The sequence below is a fragment of the Panthera uncia genome, chromosome B1, assembly GCF_023721935.1.
Source record: "Panthera uncia isolate 11264 chromosome B1, Puncia_PCG_1.0, whole genome shotgun sequence".
NCBI lineage: Eukaryota > Metazoa > Chordata > Mammalia > Carnivora > Felidae > Panthera > Panthera uncia.
The window spans coordinates 2,497,958-2,514,781 of record NC_064811.1 but is presented as its reverse complement, the minus strand read 5'-3'; the positions used below and the strand labels follow the sequence as shown (position 1 = coordinate 2,514,781).

Sequence of the window (16,824 nt, the reverse complement as noted above, 5' to 3'; positions counted from 1 at the left end):
CTCTCATGTTCGTAGTTTCCAATAGCTTCTCTTGTTCTCTGAATTATACATATTTTCCTTCTAAGACATCATATGTTACATGTAATTCTACAATTGCGTGTGCGTGCATGTGTGCGTTCTGTGGATGTCACACCTTCTCCTGTCTCTGTGAGGGTAACAATAGTCATTTTTGCCCCTTTTTTCTCCCTGCATGGTTTTTGTTTTCTCTTAGTTGTTCTGTTGTTATTGCCTATTTGTTTTAGCCCCTCTATCTGTACGTGTCTCTGCCTCTCTCTTCCACATTAGGAGCTGTCCTTAGATTTGCACGAATCCTTAGCTGACTGCCCATGACCCTGCATGCTTGCATGAGATTTGTTGACGTAGGACCTCTCAGCGTAGAGTGATCTTGGTGGGACCTCGTTGGGTTGACTCTGCTACCAATATCTTTGGTTCTTTCCTATTGAGATGGTCTGACTCAACAGAAACATTTCTTCTAATCTCCGATCTGGAGGCTGAGGACCCAGCTGAGTAGGGAAAGAAGACAGGAGTCTCTACAGTCCGCATTCAGGATGATTCAGTCCCTGCTGTACATGTGCACGTGTGAATTTTGTCGTAAGAGAAACTTTATACATAATGAAACCACAGATCTTAAACATACAATTTAATGGATTTTCACGAATATATACACCCCTCTAACCGATATTTCAATCAAAATATCAACCATTTCCATCACTCCAGAAAGTTCTTTTGTGCTTCCTTCCAGTTCATCCCCAACCACCCACCACCCCACCATAAGCAACTAATGTTCTGATACCTAGTATCATAGATTATTTTTGCCTGATCTTGAACTTCAGAAAATGCAGTTATATCCAGTGTTCCCTTTTGTTTCTGGCTTATTGAACTCTTCATAATGGTAAGACCGGTCCATATCACGTAGCAGTTCGTTTTTCATTTTTTCTTTTTTTTATACGCGTCTACCACAATTGTTTAACCATTTTCCTGTTGGTGGGCGCTTGAGTTGTTTAAAATCTTTGTCTGTCATGAATAAAGCTGCCAAAAACATTCTTGTACAGTCTTTTTATAGATACATGTTTTGATTTATCTTGGGCAACTTAGGAGTGGAATCGCTAGGCTTGATGTGTTCTTTCCAGCTCAGCTCTTTTTTTAATTAAAAAAGATTTTTTTTAAGTTTATTTATTTTGAGAGAGAGAGTGCATGCGCATGAGTTGGGGAGGGGCAGCGAGAGAGGGAAAGGGAATTCCAAGCAGGCTCCTTTCTGACACGGTGCAGAGCCTGATGCAGGGCTCCAGCCCACAAACCGTGAGATCATGACCTGAGCTGAAACCAAGAGTCAGATGCTTGACTGACTGAGCCACCCAGACGCCCCTCCAGCTCAGCTCTTAACTCAGGCAAAGGACTCAGGGAGCAAAGCATCCTGATGGGAACCGAAACTTCCCCTCAAGCAATAGCAGCTGCCCTGGGGCTAGTAAGACCCCTCCTTTCCTCTCCCCCCACCCTGGCCACTGACCCCAAGACAGTGATCATCCTGACCTTCACTGCCCAGCCACATGGACCCACCAACCTTTATCCCACATTTCCTCATAGAAAGCTGGCTGTATCTCCAGCACTTTGGAGACAGTGTTTGAGCCCCTCGTCCGCTTTCTTCCAAGTGTTGTCCTCCTGCAATAAATCCCTTTCCTGTTTCCCCACCACTCACCTCTCTGCCTTTGGATTTTGTCAGCAGCCGAGTGGCCAAACCTGGTCTGTTTGGAACCCCCGAGTCGGGTGCTCTCACACCCCTGCACCCCGGTTACAAATTCATAGAACTGAGCCAATTGGATTGGGTCATAGAATAGGTATTTAATTGTATAAGGAACTGACAAAGGGTTTTGCCAAGGGGTTGAGCAGTTTCCACTCCCACCGGCAAAGTATGAGAGCCTTAGTGGATTCATATTTTTCTCAACATACGACGTTGTGAACCTAACTAATTTTGGCTTTTCTCGTGGGCATGAGGCAGTGTGCTGAATACTAGGGATACGGGGGAGAGCGTCCTTACATTCTTTTTAAGGTGAAAGTGCTCAACATTTCCCCAATGAAGTATGATGTGCATTCTGCATTTTTTGTAGATGCCCTGATTCAACTGAGAGGGTCCCCTTCCGTTGCTAGTTTGCTGAGTGGTTTTATCGCAACGAACGGGTATTGGGCTCGTCGAGCACTCCTGCTTATTTGTGAATGTTACCCATTGGGTTTTTTTCTCTTTTATTCTATTAATAAAGAGAATTACATGGACCCATTTACAAATATGAAGCCAAACTTCTTTATGTACTGTGGAATCCCATTGGCTAATATTTTGTTACGCATTTTTGTGTTCGTGTCCGTGAGGAATGTTGGTCTGGAGTTCTTTTGATCAGACTTGTATTTTAAAAGGCTAATTCTGTGGGCGCCTCGGCGGCTCAGTTGGTTAAGTGTCCGACTTCAGCTCAGGTCTTGATGTCACGGGTTCGTGAGTTCAAGCCCTGTGTGCTGACAGCTCAGAGCCTGGAGCCTGCTTCGGATTCTGTCTCTGTCTCTCTCTCTCTCTCTGTCCCTTCTCTGCTCATGCTCTGTCTCTCTCTGTCTCAAAAATAAACACTAATAAAAGAAAAGAAAAGAAAAGGCTAATTCTGGTTGCTGTATCCAGAACAGGACTCCTCAGGAAACAAGGTAGAAGCAGAGAGGCCAATAAGGAGATCTGGAATCTGTCCAGATGAGAGGCGGCTCAGTAATTAGGTGACTTGGCAAGTCAAACTCCATCTTGTGGCTTTCACTCATCAGTCTGTGAAACAACGATGGAGTACAAAGGAGTTGCTTATAGGAAGCAGGGTAGGCAAGAAGTTGTTAGCGAAATAAAAGAAAGGTTTGTTTCAGGCAAGGTCACCTTCCCTTAGGCGAAGGGCTGGTGTCTTACTACATACTTGATCTCAACATCCTTTGGAGGATGGAGTTTTATTTCACTGGTGCCGACCGGAAAATTCCTGGCTGGCCAGTTGAAACTACATTTCTGGGGGAGGGTGGAACTCCAGTTAGGTTAGATGTTCAGCCCTGGTTTGGTGGCCTGGCCTACCACGACTCCATTTTCGATCTGAAGTTTTCTTGTTAACAGAGGTGGCCATATGATTGCTTCTAGGCAGTAGAACGTGAGCAAAAGTGATAGGCCTGGCTCTCCGACTCCCTCCCCTGTGATATCCTCTGTGCGCTCTCCCCTCGTGCCCATGGGGAAGCGATCTTAGAAGCCCCGTGTTGACAATGGGGCAGCCTGGGTCCCCTTATCACCACCCAGGGGACAACTGCCTGTTGATCAGTCTCGAGCAGGGAAAAGAAAAAACCTCTATCCTCTTGGGGCCTTTATGCATTTTGGAGTTTGTTATAATAGCCTAAGCTAAGTAATAAACAGGATAAGTGCGTTAAATGCTAACAGCAGCTGGAACTTGCGCTCTGGCTAGAATGGAGCACAGGGACTGAATTTAACCTTTGTTGGAAACAAAACTGAGCAACTGAACAAGACATACGAAATGATTGCTCCCACGATGCTAGGCATCAGGCGGGAAGGGTAGCACAGCACTCCTTGACCGTGACCCTTTCGGACAACACAGGGCCCAATTGTAAAGTCCCGGAGGCAGGATTCCTCCCAAGAGGCCCAGGTACTCTCCACCCCCTTCCTTTGTCCTCCTCTTCCCTCCTGTGGGGATGTCCTCCCTTCAAGGCACAACACTGCCACCCTGGGAGGCCTCTCAGGTCCTTCTTAGCATATGGGTTCACCTGCCCCTTCTCCAAGCCCCAAAGCCCCTAGCTGGTGCCCCTACTCAACCACCTACCTCAAGCTACCCGAGGGCAGCGGCCTGAGGTTGGCTCCGGGGCACCACCCAACCCCGACACGCGGGCTCCCTAGGGTGAACTTTGCTGTAACAGGGTGGGGAGAAATGAAGCAGGTACACACGTATCTCTAACACAGAAAAAGTGCGCGGAGTTAACTGTTAGGGATGCAGTTCAAAGACACTGTTGGGGTGTAGGCGCTCCCAAGTCTGGGGAAAGGCTTCGGCGGGGCGGGAATGAGAAGCCCAGACACCTGGACCGGCCTGGGACTCAGCTTGTCTTCCTCTGTCGAGTGAAGGAGTGGGCTGGGTGGTTCGAAACGTCCTGACCGCCAAGCAGGGGCCACCTTCCAGGAAACCCACAAGGAAGGCTCCCTGTCAATGCCGCTGACACGGGAACATATCTAAGGTTTCAGCCAGACAGGGTCCCCGTCTCTGAACTGTCTACTCTCCCTGCGGAGCAGATGGGACAGGGGCCCGGGGCCATCCCGGAGTCCGCGGCGCGCGTGGTCAGGGCTCGACCCTCACTCAACCTCGCAAACCAAGGGAGGGCAGCCCAAGTCGCACTCCGCCTAAGCACGGGCGCCCGGCATCACGAGGCCGCGGCGTGGTTGTCTAGGAAACACTCACGTGCCCCCGCAGGGCTTCGCGGGCCTCGTAGTCCGCCGGCGGCCTCGCCTGGGTCGACCGCACAAGGAGGGACTACAACTCCCAAGAGGCGGCGCGGCGGGGGCGGGGCCGGCGCGCAGCGGGGGCGGGGGCGGGGCCTCTTGGGCTCGAGACAGGGGGTCTCGGCTGGCGGAGGAGGAAGATGGCGTCGTCAAGGCTCGGAGTCGGGTCGCGCGGGCTCCCGCCGCCGCCGCCGCTCTTGCTGCTGCTGCTGCTGCTGCTGCTGCTCGGGCCCTGGCCGGCGGCGGGCCACGGCGGCAAGTACTCGCGGGAGAAGAACGAGCCCGAGCCGCCGCCGCAGCGCGAGCCCGGCGGGGAGTTCCGCATGGAGAAACTCAACCAGCTGTGGGAGAAGGCCCAGCGGGTGAGCGGCGGCCGGGACATCCTGTCACCTGTAACCCTGGGGCCGCGGGGCCGGGGCGTCCTCTGTCTCCTGCGACCGAGGGGGCCGCAGCCCGCGCTGGCGCTGTGATTCCTGCCTTGGCACGCAGATGCCGTGGTTGGGGGTGGGGGTCCTTTGGGAAGACCCTGAAACTCCCTTCCGGTCTTGGGAGACCCGACCGGGGCACTCGTGCTACATCATCCCACCTCGGTGTCTTGACTTTCTGTGAGACTGCCCAGTTCCCGTTGGAGACCAGTGCTTAGAGCTGTAGCCTGGGGGATGGGAACCAGGGTACTTCTGTCCACCGCTGTGGTCTTGTGACATCTTCCAGTGTTGCAAGACTCCAGTGGGGGTGGCCGAGGGCTGTCCTTGGAGCTTTGGGGTTGAGCGGAGCCCTGGTGGGTGCCTCTGGGCAGGAGCCACATGCGCACTGATCCTCTGTGGTCGGTGTTGGCCCTGCTCAGGGGTGCCTGGTGTTCCGGTGGGGGGACACGGGACAGGATGGGGGGGGGAGGGGGACACATCCTGAGCAGACCCACAGAGTGCCAGACCCCGTTCTGAGTGTTCCTATCGGGTTCTTATCCTGGTCTTGTGATTAAAACGTGTTGAAGCCTTGTCCTCAGAGGTGGGAGGGCTAGAAGGGGAGGGGAGATGGAGTCTCCTGTCCCCTGTTCTGTGCACACCACATTCCTCTGCTGCAGGTGGGACTTAGGAAGGGCAAGCTAAGGTCTCTGTCCTGACAGCAGCTCAGAAGCTGGCAGACCTCCTTGAATGGTGCCCTGCACACAGTCACTTCTGGCAGAGGTTTGAGTGGACCCTGGTTCCAGGTGACTTTTTTGCCCCTTTATTGAGATATGACTGACGTATGTATTTAATGTACACATTTAATGTATTCATCTTGCTAAGTTTGAAGTTAGGTACACACCTGTGAAACTATCCTCCCCACGTATGCCGTAGACACATCAGTTGTTTCTGATGAGTGGCTTTCTTCCTGTGTGTTTGCTTGTCTCTTAATTATTGATGATTTACTTACCTGTTTAATATTGAACAGGTTCTGTTTTGCGTTTGATTTTCTGCTAACTAGTTCTTTTCCATGTGAGGCGTTAACATTTAACTAAGTTGAAGAGAGTAAAACAATCTGGGGAGTGTGCCAGCTGTTCGCATATGAATTCTTTTCCTTTTCTCCTCTTTTTTTGAAACTTTTTTTCTGGAGTGTGGTGGGTGCGGCCAGAGGGAGAGAATCCCACGCAGACTCCAAGCTCAGTGCAGAGTCCGGCATGGGGCTCGATCCCACGACCCTGGGATCGTGACCCGAGCTGAAATCAAGAGTCAGACCCAGCCAGCCGAGCCACCCAGGTGCCCCCCTTTTCCTCCCTTTCACTGGGACTCGATGCTGCCGTGTCTGGGGCGTTACACTTGGCACGTCACACACTGAACTCAACAGGCCTCGGTATTTGGGAGGAAGGGCGGCACCAGATCAGAACTGATCTTTGTGAGATGCAGCGCGTAATCCAGGCCCCCAAAGGCTTCCAACCTGAAGCGCAGCCACACGGGGGGGGTGACCGTAACGCACAGGTGGGCCCGAGTCTGCAGCTCATGGGGCTCCTGGCCGGATGTAGGCCCACTGATTCCCCCCAGGGTCCCGGAGAGGCGGACAGATGAGAAAGTAGGAGGTGAGTGGGGACCACAGCGGAGCCGGCTGGCGGTCAGAGAGCACTCCGGTCCTCTCCCCCTGAAGTCCCCAAGAGGAACGCCAGTGCCATTGCACCATCCACACGGCACTGGGCCGGGAGCCAGGCCCTCGCCGTCCTTGGCCGTGGGTCCCGATGCACCCAGCCCTGCGCTTGCAGAGGGGAGACCCTGTGGGTGCCTGGGCTTTGGTGCTGTGTCCTCGGCCTGGGTGGACTACAGGCCTGCCTTTCCCAACTCCTCACCACCCAGCGCCCGATGTGCCCTTCCTGGGAAATCGGTGTGCCCCAAACCGTTGTCCTGTTCCTCTGCCCCGGGAGCCACGCAGGTCAGGCAAGGCTGCAGCCCCAGCTCCCCAGGGGCCTGGCGTTCTCCTGCGAGTGTCCACAGAGGGCATCCAGGTGACCACGGGGCCTGGGATGGAGCCCGGGAGGGCAGGCGGGTGCCATTTGAGGAGACTAGGGCATCTAGGTGGGGGCACACCAGAGGCTTTGAAAGGAAATGTTTTGGGCTTGGGAGCGGTGGTAGGGGTGTGGGTCCCGGGGAGACTAGTGCCTGCCCCAGGACAGCCAGCAAAGGAGGTGGTGAACCCACAGAGCAGGATCAAAGAAACTTCTAGAGAGTTGGAAGAGTTTCCTGCCCTAGGCCCTGGCATTCATGTGGTGCCATCTTCTTACTCCTGAGGAACTTTCCCTGGCTGTTTTTCAAGCTGGTGGACGGGGCCTGAGCTGACAAGTCCCGGGGAAAGGCGGGAGCAAGCTCTGGGTCTCCTCTTGGCCTCCCTGGGGGTTGGGCTTCTTTCCGGAGCCTCGGGGCCACTTAAGACAGCCGCGGGGCTCATCCCGCCTCACCCCAGGCTGGGTCAGGGAACAGAGACACAGCACCGAGAGCCTCTTGTCGTTGTGGCGTCATTAGCGAGTGGCTTGCGGGTGGGGGCATCCGTGAGCCTCGTTCACTAACTGGTTTTCTTTTCATGTGGACGTTGTCCGTAATTTAGTGAGCCGGTCCCCCCAGTCGCGGTTTATTTTCTATCCTAGTTACATAACACAAGGAAAAGGGAATGGTTTCCTCCCCGTGCTCTGCATTCTGTCCCTGCATCCCCCCACCCCCGTATCGGGGGCCCCGCGGAGGCCCCCAGCCTCCGGGTGGGAGGCGGGGCGTCCTGGTGCAGGAGCCAGCCCGTCGCCTGGGTGGTGTCCTCAGGAGGACTGGCAGCCCCCGGGCTCAAGCCGCTGGCGGTGGGCAGGCCCTCACTGGGCGTTTCTAGGTCGTGCCATGCAGTGGACATCTGGTGAGGCTGGCGAGGCTCCGTGTGCGAAGGCCGGTGGTCCTCGTCCCGCAGGGCGGCAGTGCCCTGAGGTTCTCGAATGGGAGCACGTGGGACGTGTTGACTGCCCGGGACCCTGACTCCTGCTGCTCGTGTCTTGTTGTCTTCCTGGCCACCCTCTCTCGGGTCGCCATCTCCGGGGCTGTCCTGCCGGTTCTTCCTGTGGCCGGTTGTCAGAAACCTTCTGCTCTCGTTCCGTAGCTCCAGCTCTCCCCCGTGAAACTGTCCGAGCTCCATGCAGACCTGAAAATGCAAGAGAGAGAGGAGTTCGCCTGGAAGAAGCTGAAGGCTGAGGGCCTCGACGCGGACGGAGAGAGAGCAGCCAAGCTCCTACGCAACCTCAGCGGTACCTTCCTTTCCTTTTCTGTGTGGGGGGAGCCCCGGCCGCCGATTCTGACGTGGTCCGGGGCGGGTCCTCCGAGGAGCGGCCTTCAGCCGTGGACACGGCTGCCGGGCCGTTTGGGGAGGCTCTCGGCAGATTGCGGGGAGAGTCAGGGCAGGGGTGCCCGGACGCGTTGGCACTCGGCGGCTGACGGCCCCGGAGCCGCGTGGCCTGGGAAGGAGGCCGGGGCCACCGAGTTGCCCATGGTCACCTGGCAGAGTCCATGGGGAGGTTCCCGGAGTCTGGAAGGTATGGGGAGGTAGATTTCAGGTCTGTACTGAAAATAATTTCTTTTTTTTCTTTTAAGTGTATTTCTGTAATTTGAGGGGGGAGGGGCAGAGAGAGACAGAGAATCCCAAGCAGGTTTCACGCTGTCCGCACAGAGCCCAACGTGGGGCCTGATCTCAGGAGATCACGACCTGACCCGAAATCGAGAGTTGGATGCTTAACCGACTGAGCCCCCCAGGCACCCCAAAGATAATTTTCTAACAGTTACGGTGGAACATAGTGAGCTGCTTGCTGCAACTATGCATTCCAGAAGAGACAGCGGGCGTCTGCCTCCGTCTCCCACTGTGCAAAAGACCCGCGTCCTCGGGGCCGAGAGGTCACCTTCCTCCTGTCTGGCATGACTCAGCTCGCCGCCTGCATGCCCCGGGTGCCCCACGTCGGCTGTGTCTTGGGGTCTGCTTCCGAGCTGACCGGTCTGCTGTCACTGTAGCAAAGAGCAGAGAGTAGGAGTCACGTCCCTGTTCGCCTGCTCGCTCCCGAGCCTGGAGGCCAGCGGCGCCCTGGCCTGTCACCTGCCCCGGGACGTGGGCGCCCTCGCCAGTCTGAGCGTGCTACAGCCCCCCACGGCGCAGCGCCGGGGCGGGGACGGTCGTGGCTGCAGGGCCGTATGTGGCCGGGCCCGGAGGCTGCCCGGGAACGCCCCCCAACCCCTCACGCTCGCGGAGCCGGAGGCTGGCCTGGAAACACGTGGAATGCTCGTCCTCTGTGGAAACAAGAGTCCTTTCTTGAGACCAGGTGTTCTGTGTCCACTCAGGTCTCTCTGAGGTACTTCCTGTCCCTACTCACAGGTGACAGAGGCTCAGAGGGTAGGTAACTTGTCTGTAGTCACAGCCGTGAGCACCGCAGGATTTGAGGGCAGGGTTTTCTGACCCAGCTGGTGATGTTTACCCAGCTGCCCTGCATCTCTTAACCCCATGAGACCCCTGTGGGTTGTTTGGGTCGTACTGTGCATCTGCTTCTGCGGTGAGGAAAGCGGTCTAACTGCTGCTTTACATGTGGCCGCACTCGAACGTGGCAAGACACATAAAAGGCCAAGGCAAGGGGCGCCTGCGTGGCTCAGTCAGTTGAGTGGCCGACTTCAGCTCAGGTCATGATCTCACGATTGTGGGCTCGAGCCCCGCGTCGGGCTCTGTGCTGACAGCTCGGAACCTGGAGCCTGTTTCGGATTCTGTGTCTCCCTCTCTCTCTGCCCTTCTCCTACTCACACTCTGTCTCTGAAAAAAAAATAAAGATTAAACAAAATTAAAAAAAAAAAAAAACCAACCCAAGCTGAGAGGACACTAGGCATGACTGCCCCCAGCCACTGTTTGGGGGGCCGCTCCCCAGGGCCTGACCTGGAGCTACCAGCAGGAGAGAAGGCACTGGAGGGCCTGGGAACCTTCGTACGTCCTCCTTTCTGGAAGGAAGCAGCCCCCAGTGGGTGGCGCAGGGCTGAGGCAGAAGAGCGGGAGGGTGTAGCCCTCCGGCCTCCGTGGCCTCCTGGGCGTGGCTCCCAGTCCCGGTGGAGCCATCTGTTTCTGCGCGAGTGGCACGGGTTGCTCGCATGCTGAGGTGATGTGGTGGAAGGACTCCTCGGACCAGGGAGCTGGAGGCCTCCCCCTGTGCAGGCCACTGGCCGCATCCTGGAGGTGGCCCGGGAGCCTCCGCGTGCCCTCAGTCCCCCCCCCTCATCCCAGTGCCATTAGCACAGCTGATGCCACACCTGGGGGACCACAAAGTGCAGTGTCAGACCAGGACTTGAGACAGGAAAGGGAGGACCAGGCGTAACCGGATCTGTCCCGGGCTCGCCGGCCTCGTGGTCACCCCGGCCTTGCACCAGCACCTTAGGGAGCAAACGACACTGGACCCGTCGCCTTGTCCAGGCCGTTGGTTTTGACGGAGGGCCCTCCTGTCCCAAGTCGAGTCCTGGACGGGTGGGTCCTGTTCTGTCCGCTCTGCTGCCCGGCCCTCACCATGGCCACCACAGTGTCCCCCGGTGCCCGACAGGGACGTGCCAAGGCTCCAGCGGCCTCACCCGTGAGGTGGGCTTCCTGGTCCATGGGGCCTCTTCCGGCTTGAATGCTTGTCTCTGGCTCCACTTCATGCTGAACCCAGCACTACTGGAATCCAGAACCCTCTGGCTTCCGGGGTGCTGCATGCAGCCTGAGACTCACGTGACCTGTGTTCTGAGGGGGTCCGGTGCGGCGTCCCCGCTCGGACCTGGGAGGCTGGGGTCAGGCCGAGCCCAACGACATAGTTCTCGCTCCTTCCCGTGCTCGGGGGCTATTGCGACTGCCCTGTGGCCGGGTGTGCGGAGCCCGGGCCCAGGGTCCTCTCGGCGCCAGTCGGCCGGTGGCCGGACGGAACACCTGTGTCTCTGCTAGTGATCCTGGCCAAGTACGGCCTGGACGGCAGGAAGGACGCCCGGGCCGTGAACGGCAACTACCTCAGCGACACCGCCGAGGACGACAGCCTGGGAGACCCCAAGCTGGAGAAGCTGTGGCACAAGGTACCCCCTCGGGGCTCCCCGAGAACCCCAGAACGTGCGCCCTGGCGTTGAGAGTCAAGGGGAGCTGCTGGGGCTGCCTCTCTCTGCATGGAAGCTCATTGAGAGGGACTCCTGGGGGGCGGTGGTTTCTTCGTGGACCCATGAGGCCTCCCTGCCTTCCTGGGCCCCCGGCCAGGGAATCCCACGAGCCGTGTAGCTGCCGGAGTGAGGAGAGCGGGCCGATCACTCGTGAACACCCGGGCTCACGCGTGACACAGCTTTGTGGTTTTCTGTGTCCGGGTAGTTGGGGTTTGAGCCTGTGTGGTGTCTGGTCCAGAGAGCTGTGCTCAGCGCGGGGCGGGCGTGCCGGGGCGGTGCTCACCCCCTGTGGTCTCCTGAGGGGGGCGGGGGTGGGCAGTGCGGGAGGTGGGACCGGGCGGTGGCCGGGGCGAGTCCCTCCACTCCTTCATCCCCCAGCTTCTGTCTGGACTACAGTGAGTGGGGCCAGGAATCGGGGTTCTCGCGCTAGTCCCTTGTCCTTGGTCCGAGGGGTGGAGCCGTGCAAGAGCAGGGGGAGCGGGGGTCTGCTGTGGCCACCGTGTCGCCTCGGCCCTGTGGGGCAGCTGGATGGCGAGGAGGTGACTGGCCTGAGGTCCCTCCCCGGGGATCCTGCCGCTCCCGCACCTTTGGTGACCGTGACCCCTCTGCTGAGCCTGGTGACGTTGCTTTGTATTTGCCCGCCACGTCCCCTGGTCGGACGGTCATCGGGGCGAGAACGGGCCGCACACTTGGCCCGGGAGCCGGGGTCCCGCCCGGTCTGAGGGGCCGGGCGGGGGCGCGGGCAGGCTCACAGAGCGCGCTCCTCCAGGCGAAGAGCTCGGGGAAGTTCTCCAGCGAGGAGCTGGCCAAGCTGTGGCGGGAGCTCCAGCACCACAGGGAGAAAGTGCACGAGTACAACGTCCTGCTGGACGCCCTGAGCAGAACCGAAGGTGCGCGCGAGACCGCGGAGCCACCCCTGCACGCCGTCCCGCCCCGCCCCCCGAAAGTCAGCAGCCCCCAGAGTTCCCGGAGGGCCACCGGGGTCGGCCCGAGTGCGCCACAGACGGTCCTTCCTGCGGAGGGCGGTCCCGGGCAGCGGGCGCGGCGCGGCCAGCCCCTCACGGCTCCTGTCCCCGCAGAGACCCAGGAGAACGTCATCAGCCCGCTGGACGTGAGCCGCGTCAAGGAGGACGTGCTGCACAGCAAGCACGCGGAGCTGAAGGACAGGCTGCGCGCCATCAACCAGGGCTACGACCGCCTGCGCCAAGTCAGCCACCGGGGCTACGGCGCCGAGGCCGGTGAGCGGGCGGGCGGCCCCGGTCCCGCGCCCCGTCCCAGGCGAGTCCCAGGCGAGCCGAGCGCCCGCGGCCCGGGGGGCGGGTCCCACGCCACCCCTCTGCGTGGTCCGCCCGCCCACGGTCCGCTCCCGCCCACGCCCCCCGCCTCAGCCCGCGCGGCCCGGCCGGGAACCCTGCCTGGGTGCCCCTTTCCCCAGGCTTCTGGCTCGTCCGTGTGTTCTCCGTCACGGGCTCGGGGAGCGTCAGTGTGGCGGGTCCTTTCCTTGACCTGCGGACGCGGCAGGTCGGGGACATGGTGCTGGGGCCGCCCACGCGGTGCGGGTAACTCTGACCGCCCCTCCCCGCCTGAACCACTCCCTCCCAGGAGGGACCCGGCCCAATGACTCTGCTTCCCCTGTGGTGCCTGGGTCCTTAGAGAACACTCCCCGCGAAGCCCGTTGAGGGCCCAGGGCAGGAAGGGTCCGCTGAGGGAGGGGCGGGCGGCTGGGCCTGGCTTGCTCCGGGCTTCCTCCAGGCCTGGAGGACAGGTGACTGGCCCAGCAGGGCCCCCATCGCCATGTTGGCACAGGAATGCTGGCTGGGGTCAGGGGTCCCTTCCAGGTGCTTGGTTTTGCCCTGGAGACAGGACAGGCAGTGGCCTGAGTTTCAGCCCAGAACCGTGGGTAGCCTGACACAGTCCTGACCCAGAGGCCCCAAGACTCCCGCGCCCTCTCCCCCGACTCCTGCCCGAGGTGGCTGTGCACCAAGGGAGACCCTCCCTGTCAGAGGTGCGGGTTAATGCTCGTGCGCAACCCGGGGCAGTGAGAGCGTCGCCAGGGCCGCGTGCCAACGGGGCCTTGGAACGCACGTGGGAACAACGCTCCGTGTGCTTCCCGAGGACACCGGACGCACGCGTGTCCAGACGTGCACGCTGCCCCGGGCATCGTGGGGGGTGCCGCCGGAGTCACCCGGCCTGCTTCTGCCTTTCTGCCAGAGTTCGAGGAACCCCGAGTGATAGATCTGTGGGACATGGCCAAGTCCTCCAACTTCACTGAGAAGGAGCTGGAGTCCTTTCGGGTAAGCAGGGTGCCGGGAGACGCCGGCTCACGGTACCTGGTAGCACCTTTTAAGCTTTGGGCTGGCGTGGCGAGACTCTTCCCCGCACCGGGATTGACACAGGCCAGGGTTTTCACAGGTTTTTTTCCCTGTTGTCCCCCGCGTCCCTCACCGTGCTGGCTGGCAGCCATGTGGGACCTCCGTGTTCACGTCAGGACAGCGCTGGCCTCCAGGGAATGGAGGGTCCGGCTCAGCTTTGGGTGCGCTGGGTCTGAGGACAGAGGGCTGGTGAGGAAGCACGCGGGTCACGAAGGCCGGGAGGAGAACGGCAGACCCTGCCTGTGGCCCTGGCAGTGGGCCCAGGGGGAAAGGCCTTTGGGTTCCCTGAGTGTCACCTCTGCGGGTCATGCTGTGACCAAGCCGCCACAGGCCAGCGGGTCGGGCATCAGAAGGGCACAGGCGAGAGGCCGCCGTTCGCTAGGACAGGAGCCTGGGGGTGTGGGGCTCCGAGTAGGGCCCGTGGGGTGAGAGGTCATTCTGAGATGTGGGCCCTGGAGGCCGCTGCTGAGCTCACGTGTGCGGGGTGGGCCCACAGTCCCGGGGTCGGGGAGGGCAGAAAGGGGGGCCTCCGAGGAGTCCTCGGCGGGCGGGAGAACCAGGACGCTACGGCAGGAGACGCAGCAGGGAGGGCGGCGGGTGCCCAGCAGAGGTCCCTGTACCGGCGTCCGTCTGCAGCTGGGTGGGCAGGCCCGTCCTTGTGGAGCTCGGCCCAGTTCAGAGGGAAGCATGTTGTTGGCTCTCGTGGGCCCTGGGCAGGGCGCTTGGCCCCTGTCTGGAGGTCCCGAGGGGTTGACCAGTTAGCCGAGATCAGGATGTGGGGGATGAGCCAGCGAGCCTGACCCGAGAGCGCTGTGCGGGCAGGAGAGGCAGGAAAGGCAGTGTCGCAGAGCCTTCCCAAGCTGGTGGCTGCTCCAGAAGGGACAGACGGCCACGGGGACAGAGGAGAAGACCGAGCAGTGCAGTCGTGGTCGAAGCCCAAGCCCCAGGTGTCAGGCTGCATGTGGGGTCGGGGCCAGAGGGAGCCAGATGCCCGGCAGGTTCCGTTCGCTGAGGGCAGGGTGCAGGTGCCAGGTGTGGGCAGGTGGCCCGCGAAGGCCGTCAGGTTGTGGCGGGCGCCTCCACCCGTGGGCGTGCTCCCCTTCCACCTTCCCGATCAGGTGGCAGTGGGGATGGCCCCCTGGAGCTGCCCCGTCAGGCCGCACGTGGAGGGGCTCGGTGTGTGCGCCCTCAGGGGGCAGCCCCCTGCTTCCCGCGCTGAGCCCCATCCCCAGCGGGACCGGGTCCGAGCCCCAGGCGGGCGGCTGCCGCCCATGTTCTGGGGCAGCGGGAAGGTCTGCCCGGGGAGTCCGCTGGGGGACAGTCGGCTGTTCGAACGTTATTCTAGGAGGAGCTTAAGCACTTTGAAGCCAAAATTGAAAAGCACAACCACTACCAGAAGCAGCTGGAAATCTCTCACCAGAAACTGAAGCACGTGGAGAGCTTCGGGGACCAAGAGCACGTGAGCCGGAACAAAGAGAAATACGCCATGCTGGAGGAGAAGACCAAGGAGCTGGGCTACAAGGTGGGCGCGCGGTCTGCGGGGGGCCGGCAGGTGACCGTCACGTCCGCACCAGGACTGCGGCCTCCCGGAGAGCATCCCTTCCCTGGCCCCGCGTGTGCACCGCTCCCTCCTCCACGGAGGCGGTGGGGGGGGGCGGGGGTCGTCGGCGCCTGGGGGCGCCTGGTGGGGGCACCTGCTGCCACCACACACCTCCCGCCGGGGCAGGGCCGAGCCCTCTCCTCTGGGCCTGTTTAGAGCCAGGGACACCTGTGGACCAACTCGTACTCTCGATCGGGTGACCCTGTGTGGGACGTGAGCCAGGGCCCGCGCGTGTGGGGCCGTGGCTTTGGCACATTCGCGTGCTCGCGGCAGGGGGTCCCCCGAGAATCTGGTGTGGTGCGTGTGGAGGCCTCGTTTGGTCTCATGAGGATGGGAACCGTCCCAGGGCAGCGGCAGGTGGCCTGAGCAGAGTGAGGTCACTCTGGGGCCAGTTCGGTTGTTCCCGGCCGGTGACCTACGAATCACGTGCCCGTCCAGGCACGGAGGTTGGGCTCTTGACAGAGGAGAGCCCCTGGGTCAGACTCCACAGGAAAAAGAGGCAGCAGGGCAGTGTGGACGCTTGGAGGAGGGCTCGAGCCTAGGCTGTTCCCAGGACGTACGGAACACTCTGGGAACAGATGGGATGGGTTGTCTCTGGAGGGAGGGAGGAGGGATCTTCTTCTGTGCCTCTGAATCTGGAGCCACACGGTGTCCTACCTGTTCACACTCAAAGTTTTAAGTGAAACAGGGCAGAAGCGGCACCGAGCGTGTGTGTGGGTCTGTGCCTGCGTGTGGTGCAGCGTCGGGGAGGAGGCAGGTGCCCGCGGGGGACGTCGGTTCCAGAGTGACGTCGCGGGGCGAGAATTTGCGGAGGGGAATCCGCTGTCATGGGGGAGGGCAAGCAAGCTTCGCCGCCGTGGGAGAAGGGCACGTGCTGGGTGGGAAGCATGCGGAATGGTCTCCGTGGGGCCGGGGCGACGGCGGGTTCCCAGAGGGAGCCGCTTCTGAAAGCAAGCGGGGTGGACGACGGATACGTTTCTCTTGTTTTTCGGGGTGATCTGTCTCCCGCTGCGTGTCGTTAGTATTTGGTGGTGGTGTCCCGGCCGGTGTTCGCTGCTTTTGGGATTTGGTTTTGGCCGTTTCCGGATGGGTGCGATTGTAAATTAAAACAAGCAGGAAGCCCGGGAGTTTGCACTTTCAAGACTGCGCGTGTGGTTGTCGGGCGGATTGCCGCTGGGCTCACGCTGTGCCCTCGTTTCCAGGTGAAGAAGCACTTCCAGGACCTGTCGGGCCGCATCTCCAGAGCGCGCCACAACGAACTCTGAAGGCCGGGGAGGAGCGGGGCGCCGGGCGGGGTCCGCCCAAGGACGGGCCCCGGGCGCTCCGTGGCGGCGCTTGACGCGCACAGAACCTTGGAGGAGGCGTGCGGGGGACTGGCCGGGCGTCCGCGGTGCGGGAGGACGGCTCCGACTGCCCGAGTGCCCGACGGGGGCGTGTCGGACTCGTGAATCTGCCCCTGGAGATGCCGCGTCCGGAAAAACACGGCGCGGGATTTAAATGGTCTGACGTGATCTGACGCGTCTTGGTGGTCTCACTGCACCTGCGTCTTGTTTCTTTTTTGCCCCCGCACCTCACTCCCCGGCTTCTCCGTTACGTGATGTGGGAGGGGCCCGGGGCCTCAGGGCCTCAGGGCCTCAGGGCCCTAGGGCCACGGTCCCCCTGGTTTGACGATTTGCAGTTGAGTTGGGGGTGACCTGGCCCAGGCCCGCTGGGGGCTCA

General features: G+C 60.4%; 1 protein-coding gene across 2 annotated transcripts; it reads left to right on the top strand.

Annotated features, from left to right (window-relative positions):
• The first annotated feature begins 4,598 nt into the window (after positions 1–4,598).
• On the top strand, positions 4,599–16,616 carry LRPAP1 (LDL receptor related protein associated protein 1). 2 transcript variants are annotated; one of them, XM_049630223.1, is made up of 8 exons: positions 4,599–4,863; positions 8,099–8,243; positions 10,931–11,055; positions 11,903–12,023; positions 12,213–12,371; positions 13,345–13,427; positions 14,926–15,027; positions 16,308–16,616. In XM_049630223.1, the coding sequence occupies exons 1-8, from the start codon at positions 4,642–4,644 to the stop codon at positions 16,368–16,370; spliced, it is 1,020 nt and encodes a 339-aa protein (XP_049486180.1). In that variant the 5' UTR covers positions 4,599–4,641; the 3' UTR covers positions 16,371–16,616. The 2 variants fall into 2 exon arrangements, with proteins under 2 accessions (XP_049486180.1, XP_049486179.1); XM_049630222.1 differs by having other exon boundaries at positions 4,600–4,863; positions 14,851–15,027.
• Positions 16,617–16,824: the final 208 nt, after the last annotated feature.

What these genes read in the sequence shown, in the direction of transcription:
- LRPAP1 (XM_049630222.1), top strand. Translation starts at nt 4,642, where the DNA reads ATGGCGTCGTCAAGGCTCGGAGTCGGGTCGCGCGGGCTCCCGCCGCCG. An exon ending in TGGAGAAGCTGTGGCACAAG is followed by an intron (nt 11,056 to 11,902) that starts GTACCCCCTCGG and finishes GCGCTCCTCCAG; the next exon opens with GCGAAGAGCTCGGGGAAGTT. An exon ending in CGCCCTGAGCAGAACCGAAG is followed by an intron (nt 12,024 to 12,212) that starts GTGCGCGCGAGA and finishes CTGTCCCCGCAG; the next exon opens with AGACCCAGGAGAACGTCATC.